This window comes from Rhinopithecus bieti, unplaced genomic scaffold, assembly GCF_001698545.2.
Source record: "Rhinopithecus bieti isolate Rb0 unplaced genomic scaffold, ASM169854v2 scaffold_865, whole genome shotgun sequence".
Classification (NCBI taxonomy): Eukaryota; Metazoa; Chordata; class Mammalia; order Primates; family Cercopithecidae; genus Rhinopithecus; species Rhinopithecus bieti.
This window is the reverse complement of record NW_016803288.1, coordinates 1,883,124-1,893,678: the sequence shown is the minus strand read 5'-3', so window position 1 is coordinate 1,893,678 and position 10,555 is coordinate 1,883,124. Positions and strand designations below refer to the sequence as shown.

At 45.5% G+C, this 10,555-nt stretch overlaps 1 protein-coding gene across 1 annotated transcript in view; it reads right to left on the bottom strand.

Annotated features, from left to right (window-relative positions):
* The window catches only part of SLC2A9 (solute carrier family 2 member 9), a 183,988-nt gene that overhangs the window by 77,122 nt on the left and 96,311 nt on the right, over nt 1–10,555 (bottom strand). Inside the window, 1 exon segment of the mRNA XM_017871794.1 lies at nt 4,426–4,536. Within this exon segment, the coding sequence (XP_017727283.1) occupies nt 4,426–4,536 (111 nt within the window).

Sequence of the window (10,555 nt, the reverse complement as noted above, 5' to 3'; positions counted from 1 at the left end):
TTTTATATATCATATATAAAAATATGTTTATATATGATATATAAAGTATATCTACATATTTTATTTCATTGTTTTCAAATAAATATATAAACATTATATTATGTATAATATATGATATTATAATATATAACCTATATAAATATGACATTTTTATATATATACAAACTTTGGAAAGGGCATGGAATTTACCTTATATTGGCGCTCTGTGAGGAACAGGGGAGTGGCTTTCACACTCCTTGGATTTTGTTTCCATAATTCTGTTGGATGCTGTATTAGTTTCCCATTGCTGCTGTAGTGAGTTACCACAGACTCAGCGGCTGAAAACAAGCCAGGTGGATTATCTTATTGTAGCAGGAGTAGTAGTGGTCTCCTTCCTTATCCCTCATTTGAGAATTTTCATTAATTAGTGGGAGTTCTCACTTTTATTTTTACTTTCTGAGTCTCTTTGTAAGACAGAACAATAGTGGTTTTGGTATTACAGTTTTGGAAATCAGAAGTCTAGAATAGATCTTGTAGTGCAAACACGATGGTGTCTGCAGGCTGGAGGCTCCAGGGCAGAATCTGGCCTGCTGCAGCTTCTAGAGAACATCTGCATTCCTGGGCTTGTGACTTCTTCCTCACCTTCAAAGCTGGCAATGGCATTACTCCTGCCTCTGCTTCCACCATCACATCTCCTTCTCTGACTCTGACTCTCCTGCCTCCCCCTTTCACTTACAAGGACCCTGGATAATACTGGGCTCACCTGGTAATCCAGGGTTCACTCCCTGTCTCAAGATTGTCCCACCTGCAACATTCCTTTGTGCCATGTAAGGTAATATATTCCCAGCTTCTGGGAATCATGGTGTGGACATCTTGGGGAGCCATTATTTTGCCCACCACAGGTGGGAATGGTTATGTTCATTTTACAGACGAGCAAATAAATTCAGAGGCGTTGGGCAATGTTCCCAAGACCACTCAGCTGGTAAATGAGTGATCAGGATTTGAATTCAGAGTAGCCTCATCCTAAAGCCAAAGCTCTTTCTCCGCAGAACGTTTTTCTATTCCACACTCTCAGCCTCATGCTGAATTTAGTCTCATGCCTTTCCAGGAATTGGGGTCAATGCTACCATTTTAAGGACTGTTTCCAATGGACTATTCTGCATCTGTCCTTGCATCTCCAGCTCTTTGAGAAGATGAAAGGGGGACAGACTATCCAATGCACTTCAGTTCACCTAACTTCTGCTGGCCCTTCAGCTCTCAGGTTCCTGGTCCCCGTCTCCAGGAATCCCTCCCAGAATGCCTTAGTTGAGAGGGAAGCTTGTCTCCGTGTTGCATGTGGTAATTGTTTCCAGGTTTGCTTTCCTATCTAGATCATGGTAACTTCACCTGTGACAGCTGGCACAGTATGAGTGTACCTTAGGTGTCTGTGGAATGGATGAATGCATGCCTGCATGAAAGAATCCACCAAGCATCACTTCCTGCTCAGAGGAACCTCCCACACAGAGGTTCCTGCACCTCTACAACAGCAAAACATCATTTATCCTTGGGTCATAGTCAACCTCCTCCATTGGACTGTGAGATCCCACAGGCAGGCACCATGGCAAAGGCCCTCTGTAAGCCCAGCACAGGGTCAACAGTCTGACCACAGGAGGATCTGGCAAGAGCTTGCTAAATGGCAGGGTACCAACTGGCCATGGTCCAGAGGACTGAGATCCACCAGGTCCACACTTAAAGGCAGCGGCAGGAGCGCTCTCCAGAGGATGCGATTCTGAGTCCTGATTTTAGAAAGGACTCCTCCTTCCCTTTCAGGACTGTGAAGTCATTTACTCTCCTTTCTGGGGTTCGTATTTCCAAGGAATACTTTGCCCAATATTGTCAGCTTTTAAGGCAGATGATCTGCCTGCCAGAGCATGGGGACAAGAAGGAGTGGCTTCTGGAGTCTGGAATGAATAAGAATGGCTTCCTGTGAAGTCTTCTTGGACCAAGGGAAGAAGTGTAGCCACTTCCTCATGTGCTCCTCTTTCAAACAAGGGCAATCATTGGACTTTCAGGCATGACGTGAGCATTCATGAGGTCCCGTGTAGAACCCTTTGGGGTCTCACTGGGGGCAGTAGGAGCCCTACGATGATCTCTTTCCCCACTCCCTCGGGTTCTGAGCCAGCTGACTGTGTGACCCACAGTAAGTCACTCCTTTGGGTCTTGGTTTCCTTAACTGTCAAAAGATAGCAAGAGTCCCTGTAAAATCCTGCTGTCTACAAGGATGTCCATCGTGGCCTTATTTAAAATCACAAATTATGGAACTCTACCTAAATAGGACAAGAATAGTTACCACTTACTGAATGCATACCATTTGCCAGCCACTGCTGGAATCACTTAATATACATTCATTGGTACAATCCTCAGCCCATCTCTATGAGGCAGGGATGATGGCCTTTAGAAGTGGGGAAACTGAGTCACAGAGCTGCTGAATAACTTACATGGGGGTCACACAGCTAATGAAAAGACACAGAGCTGGGACTGGAACCCAGAAAGCATGGCACTACCATCAGGTTCTGGGCAGAGACATTCAACAACCCCACCCGCAGACAACGGTTAAGGAAATGATCATATAGAAAATTACTGGAGAAGGATAAATCTTTCAACACTAGTGTTAATTCAGGGAGGCTGACGATCTGCATAATTTTCTGCATCTATGATACACTTCAACAAAAAATACTTAATAAATAAGAAAATGGAGAATCATTCTGACATAAGATTACGTCAACAAAAGCAGATTAGAGCACAGGATTACTGTGCTACTATGTAAGAAATATACATCTATGCACAGAAAGACAAGGGAAGAATTTACCAAACTTCCTTGGGTAGTATGATTGTAGGTAGTTTCTTCTTTGTTCCTCTCTATTTTTCTGAATTTTACAAATTTGCCCTAATGAACTGGTATTGATTTCTTTACAATACCAATAAAATACTTTACAAAAAACAAAATGAAAAATCTCCCGTACTTTCCCCATAATTTTCATCTCAGACTGACTGTGTTTTTCCATGGCTCAAAGTAAAATTAATAAAGAAAACTAGATGCAGTCTATAACTTGAGAATAATGAGAATGAATCTTGTGAAACTTCCAGAAAGTGAAACGTCGAAATGTCTTCCTCTAACAAAAAGGCCGTGAAGTGGAAAGGGAAAGAGACAAAACATCATTCCTCTACATTTTAACGATATCTATTTTAAAAGCATCTTTTAGAAGGACCCGTTAAGCGCGAGGTGCAAAATGAAGTGTCCTGTCATCAACAAGTCAGAAAGACAATTGCAAGCCTCTGCCTGTTTGCATGGGCATCAATCTTGTCAGTGTAAATCAGTGAGCAAGAGTGAAAATAAACTACTTCATCAAGGTCAGAGAACACAACTCTCTAATTTTAGCCCTCTCTTTCCATTTGGAAGGAGAGGGTGCCTAAAATATGAGGCACAGACATACCTACAAGAAAGAAGAGACACAAACATCTCATAAAGAGGGCAACTGAAGCTCAGAGATGTTGAGTGCACTGCTCAATGCTACACAGCCAAGAAGTGCCAGAGCCAGGATTCAAATCCAGTTTGATCTGATTCCAAGATCTGGAAATTTCTTCTAGGTTCTGAAGCCACCCAACTTTTCCCTCCACCAAATGTTTGTTTTGCATATCGGAGGTTGAGAAACAGTGATGAGCTCTATGCCTTCTTTTGAACATATTGGCTTATTATTAAGGTCTTCCTCTCTATTATACTGGTAGACTGGAATGTCCTTTCCCCTTTGCCTTTCAAACTCCCACATGTCTGGGGTAATGAGATGACTGCTAATGGTTTTGAAATATTTTAAATGTCATGGCAAGAGATTGAAGACTCACATCAATTCTCTGATCCGAACTCCTGGGGACAATATGGCCCTCTTTCACATATTTTATTCATTCATATTTCATCATTTGTGACTAGGTGAGAATTCAAAGGATGGAGTTATTTATTAAAAGGAAGATGACAGGGAAGCAAAATATAGAAAGGAAATATCCTCTAGATGGGTAAAATGTCAGTGAAGAACTGCATGATGAACTCCTAAAATCCAGCCCCCTTTGGCATGACAAAGGACGTGCTCCTTTAAAGGGATGCCTGTTTGTTGCCTGGGGTTCCCACATGCAGTGTTGCCTGTCCTGTGAGGTGTCAGGAACTGGGTGAGAATTGTCACTCTTCAGTATTCACTTTGAGGTTTCAGATCAATAGCCTGGACACAAATGATGTCTGGGTTCTCCCCATCCCAGCTATTTCTTTAAAACCAAGAGTCTGCTGAGTGATAGAAAACCACTGTCCTAATTGATGAATTCTGATGGGGAAACCCCCTGCCTTAAAGGACCTTACGAACATTCCTACTGTGCTGTGTAACCCCCTGTGGCATTCTCAGGAGTAACACTCAGTTGACTTACAGAGAAGACGGCAGCCAAAGTCTCGATGCCCCCTGTACTCAAGGTGACATATGGGATCTTTGCTGGAGGGATCCCAGCTTTTCCAAAGATGCTGTTGGTATAGAACCAAATCTGTAATGCAGGAAAGAATGAGGAGAGAGAATGGTCAGTGGAAGTACTTAATCTATTTTCTAAATCAAATTTGGGCATAAGGTGGTCTTTACAATAAACTCAGAGTCCCGAGGTGGAGTGGCATGGATGCTCATTTTTCACCTTCATCCCACCTTTTCCCTTTCTTCATTACTAAAAGAACTCCTGGACTACTGGGAGTTCCCAGCTAAAAGACTGCACTTCCCAGTTTTCTTGCAGCCAAGTGTGGCAGTGAGATAGAAACAGTAATGTTGGTGGAGCTTCCAGGAAGTTTCCTTTTTTTAAAAGGAACTGTCTTATTACCAGATGTTTTTAGCAAAAATTATTCATGCATTGGGGGGAATATTTAGGACCTACTTATATCTACAGATGGTTAAATTTTGTGAAGAAAGTAAACCTCCATAAAGTTATGGGCAAACCGAGAGATGCCAGTGAAAACTATGACACCCATTTCTTCGAGTTTGCAGGCAGGCATACATCTATTGGCAAAAACAGGTTTTAATATTCGTGTAAACAAGAACCTTCCTGTTCTGCACCTGTCTCTCATTTGAGTGAGCATTAGACTCCAGAAAGCACAGGTTAAACCCATACTCTTTGTCAGTATCACCTTGTTCTAGGCAAAAGTAAATGGGGTGCTTAAAGCCTGAACCTTTGGTGTCACATCCATGGTGTACGGAGGTAGCGTCTAATAAATCCACCAATTCCTACAGTTCTCAGGGCTATAACAGAAGCTAACATTATCCTGAAAACCCAGTGTCCATTGAATATGTTTATACAATCGACTCCCCTTTAGAGGGTAACTGTGATCCCCAGTGCACCTTCAGCGTTGGATTCCAGAAGTGTAAGAGCCTTTCTCAGTCATCAGCCAAATTCACTGATTTTCAACGGCCAGCGTTCTCTAGGGGCCCTCTTAATGCCTTCAGGCTGCCACGCTGTCACCCATGTGAAGGTGTCTGACGTTTGTGTTATTCATAGCCGTGGTTCTCATCCCCGTGGCCCGACCAGCTCATGTTCCTGAGGTTTCCAGCCCCAGATCCCACTTAATGTGAGTCCTCTTATGTTGCGGCCAGCACCTCCTTCCGGCTCCTCTCACCCCCTGGTTTCAATTCTCCCCATAGAGACACTGCTATAGATGTCCCTTTGCAGGTTAGTGGAGAGAGTCATTCGCATAAAATTCTAAGTTCAGTAAGGGACAGTTATAAAAACAGCAATAAAAGCCATATTTATTTTTACAACCGTTCATGCATCAAAAGGCAGAAATCAGCCCACAAATCCTCTCCCCAAGCCCAGGGGCTGCAGGGGTCTTGCCAGGCTGGCCCTGTCCCCCCCAGGACAGGCCTGAACGTCACACACACTACCAGTCTTATTCTGTTTGTGCCACGAAGCCACTGCCCTCCCCTTGCATCAGCTGATAGAGTGGGAAGGTGACTGCCTTCAGCTTTACCTCTGATCACACTGACGCTTATTTGATTGGACAGTTTGAGGTCGCTGTAAAATAAGAAAACACTCAAGAAACTTAGGCGTGCATCCTGCCCCAGAGCCCCCTTTGTATCCAGAAGGATACAAAGTAAGGACTCAAATTTTAAGAGTGGCCAGAAAATGCTTGCTTTTAAAAGCTTTTCGAAGAGTGTTGGATCACCCAGTCTCAGACGCTTCTCATCTTACAGATAAAAATCTAACCTCACACTGACCCAGCCCTTAGCCTAGTGATACCACCTTTCTGGCCTGCTCTCCTTTGAACTCTGACATGAGTGATTGAGGCTCAGAGGGGTGAAGTGTCTCACCCAGGGCTACACAGCTGGGAAGTCAGAGGATGTGGGCTGCAGCCATCGCCTCCCTGGCGGTCTCAGGCTGGGGCTCCTTCAACAACATAATAGCTAAGATTATGGAGCACCACCTATGCGGCTGACCCCGCACTGAACTGATTTATTTATTTATTTGTTTGTTAGTTTGTTTGTTTGAGATGGAGTTTCGCTGTTGTTGCCCAGGCTGGAGCGTAATGGTGCGATCTCGGCTCACTGCAACCTCCGCCTCCTGGGTTCAAGCGATTCTCCTGCCTCAGCCTCCCAAGTATCTGGGATTATAGGCACGTGCCACCACGCCCAACTAATTTTCTATTTTTAGCAGAGATGGGGTTTCTCCATATTGGTCAGGCTGGTCTCGAACTCCTGACCTCAGGTGATCTGCCTGCCCCAGCCTCCCAAAGTGCTGGGATTACAGGTGTGAGCCACCATGCCCAGCCACTGAACTTTAAATGCATCCTTTCATCTATCTTCACTACCACTTTACAGCTGGGGAAACTGAGGCACGGGGCAATCATGACAACTTCCCATACCTCAACAGTTCAGTGTTTCAAGTTGCATGCAGGCAGATGATGCCAAGCCTGGCACTCTTGACCACAGTTTAGGGTGGCCATATGGAGGATCTCCTCTCAGCTTTCTCCCTATCCATCAGGACACAGCCAATTGCTGCAGTGAGATAGTCTCCGCTATTATGATTACAGAACATTTTAGATTCTTCCAATTTGATCTAGGAAGTGATTTCAGGAGAATCTTTTCAAAACAAAAGTTATTAATAACTGCTTCTGAAATTGTAATTTGAGATTTTGTACAAAACTTGATTTAGGCTCCAGAACTCCTAATGATGGTTCAACAAATCAGATGGACCTTCATGTGGTTCCAGGCCAAAAGAGGGGGAAAGTACCACAGTTTTCTATAAACACATCTAAGGTTTCATGTTTCCTTCCCCTCGTCCCTCCCAGTCACCTCCCTTCCCTCCCTTCTACTCAACTGTTTAGAGAAAGGGTAAGAAATCTGGGACTCTCTTAGGCACTAAGGTGACAGCAGACAACACAGGTCCTCGTCTGCCCTAGAAGACCTCTTAGTCTGGCAAGGAAGGGAGGAGTACACAACAGTTTCCCAAGTAAGTGGTTAGAGGAACACACCAGGAACCCTGTAATGCATGGGCATCCCACCAAGTGCAAAAACCCAGGCAGCCGTCCACCGCTGGTGAGCACCCAGAACCAATGTCACCAGGCCCATATGGGCTCATTCACGGTGGGCACTCTGATCCTCTTTGCTCTTATTTTACATCGATTTCTAACACACTTGGGTGTCTTGTTTCCCAACCAAGACTGCATGTCAGGAAGCAGCAGATTTTGAAACTGCATGACATTGAGAGAGGAGAAAACAATGCTAGAAACAGTCGTGCTGATGACAGCAAGGTTGGGAGGAGATTCATGCAAGCTGAGCAGTTGCCACCTGTGAGATATTTTACATAATTCCACAGATTCCTCACATCAGTTGTGTAAACTGAGTATTATCATCCCCATTTTTCATGATGGGAGACTGAGGCCCAGGGAAGTGACTATGATTGGCTTCTGTGTTTAAGAAAGAAGGAACCCCAAGGAAGGAAGGGTCATCCCAAGTAGATAAGAGAACCCCGCCATGACCCTGGGCATTCTGGAAGATTCAGGAAGGTTCAAGAAAATGAAGGCTTCCCCACACTGGGCTTGACAATTGATATTGATCCAATTTTTAGCCCAAGAACTCCCTATCTCCTGCCCTCGCCTCCTTTTCTCCCCTAGACACTCAGGTGCCCACCACGTGGCATGGGCTGCTGTGGTGCTGGAGACACAGGGTTGATAAGATGCAGCCTCCATCTTCAAGGATGGAGACCCACTAATAGCTCTCTCCAGGTGAGGGGAGCACAGTGGAGGGGTAGGAGCTGCTGTGGCCACCCCAGCAATGGGGACAGGGGGGTGGGCCTAAAGCCAGGAGCCTCCTTCACATTGGCAACAGACTGATGCTTACACTGAAGCCTGGTTTTCATGCCGAGGACAAACTGCTCGAAAGGAAGGCAGCTGCCTAAAATAAGTCACTTTAAGCGACAGGTCTAATTTTAGAGAAGGGAATTTGAAAGCTTATTGTGTGAGGCAAGGGAAAAAAAACAACAATCCAACACCAAAAAGGAATTTAGAAATAAATAAATAAATGTTGTTTATTCCAACTTTTGAATAATTTCTTTTTTCCTTTTTTTTTTTTTTTTTGTGATGAAGTCTTGCCTGTCGCCCAGGCTGGGGTATAGTGGTGTGATCTTGGCTCACTGCAGCCTCTGCCTCCCAGGTTCTAGTGATTCTCCTGCCTCAGCCTCCAGAGTAGCTGGGTCTACAGGTGCCCGCCACTATGCCTGGCGAAGTTTTGTATTTAGTAGGTTTCACCATGTTGGCCAGCATAGTCTCGAACTACCGACCTCAAGTGATCTGCCTGCCTCAGCCTCCCAAAGTGCTGGGATTACAGGCGTGAGCCACTGCACCCAGCCAACTTTTGAGTGACTTCTAAAGTATGTGAAAACCATTCATCGGTTCCTTAGCAAAAATATACTGAGCATCTGTGATGTTGGCTTGATACAGAGGTTCTCAGCTGGGGGCAATTTGCTCCCATGCGATGTTTGGCAGTGTCCGGAGTCATTTTTGGTTGTCACAGCTGGTAGGGCAGATGGTGCTACTGGTACCTAATGGGAAGAGGTCAGGGAGGCTGCTGAATAGCCTAGCCACACAGCATAGCCCCTATGACAATGAATTTTCCAGCTCAAAATGTACATAGTTATGAGGCTGAGAAATGCATGTTTGGTACAAAGTGCCAGGGTGGGCTGTACAGGGAGTGCACCCAGCACCAGCAGGTGTGACTTTTTCTGTGCAGGCACCACCCCTGGGACCTTGGGCAAGGCCTGACCCTCTGTGAGCCACAAGTTCTTCGTCTGGAAAATGGGGGCGATACCACCTACCCTGTGGGACTGTTTGGGGCTGGAATAAGATGACAAACACAGAGATGCCTGGCAGTATTTACGGATGTCTCAAGTGACAGGTCATGTCCCCCAAATAATGTCTGGGAAAATGAAGAAGACAAAACAAGTCTTCCAAGGCAGCTAAAATTTTGGATCCACATTAGCTCTCTTTGTCCCGTGAATTTGGATGACAAGGCAGCAGGTGCAGGGGAGAGCTGGACCACAGTACAGCTGTGATGCTGGCACTTGCCACAAAACAGCAGGGTTCCCTCTGTATGTAACATGGAAGACGACTTGTCCCTGTGGCCGCCTAGGGATGGCCTGGGGACACAGCCTGAGTGACATGCATGGGGGTGCTCCGAGGGGGACCTTGGGGCCAGATAGCTGGGGCTCAAGTCCTTTTTCTACTATTCCTTGCTGTTTGACCTTAGAAAAGTATCTCAATGTCTCTGTGCCTAACAGTGGGGCCTAACTCACAGGGCCGCCATGGGGACAGTTCCTGGCCCACTCTGAGTGCTACATGTATGTGCACTTGATTAGGTTTGCAACCCAGTGGGTGGAGGCCAAGCGAAGGGGAGCAGCTGGCCCGGGTTTCTCACTGCAGGTTTGTGTCCCACTGAGATGGAAAGCCAGGCCTCTGACTCTTGGTCCAGAGCTCTGCTCTGGGTCAGGTAAAGCACGCTCAGCTGCAAGTATTATTCCCAACTTAAAGACTGAAGATCATCAACACAGGAGGGCAGAACACTCTGAGGCTGGGGCCTCACGACTGCTGGCTTTGGGAGTAGCTGAGATTTTTTTTTCATCACGTGCTTAGGCAGCACGCCTTGCAGGTACACGACAGCGGAATTTATGAAGTTATACAGGGGATGCAAATAGGAAAATGATGTTCCTGTGAAGAAGTGAATTCTGTTTAGAACTGTCATGGTTCTCAATGTAAATGCCTCATTCACTACAGGTGCCATATTCAGTCTTCAAGACTTCAGGCGTTAGCTTTAAGAAATGATTCATTTCCCCTCTCTACTCTCCGAGAACAGGGAGTGCCTCCTTGAGACTGTCTGGCACAACCTCAGTCTCGTCGACAGGAAGAGACAGCAGGACTCTCCCAGGATCACTTGGTTAATGTAGGTAGAGCCAGTGACCCAGACGCCTGCTCAATCTGCTGACTTTAACCAGACCAAGGAGAAAGGTAAAAGCAAAAAGCAAGGTGATCTCATTT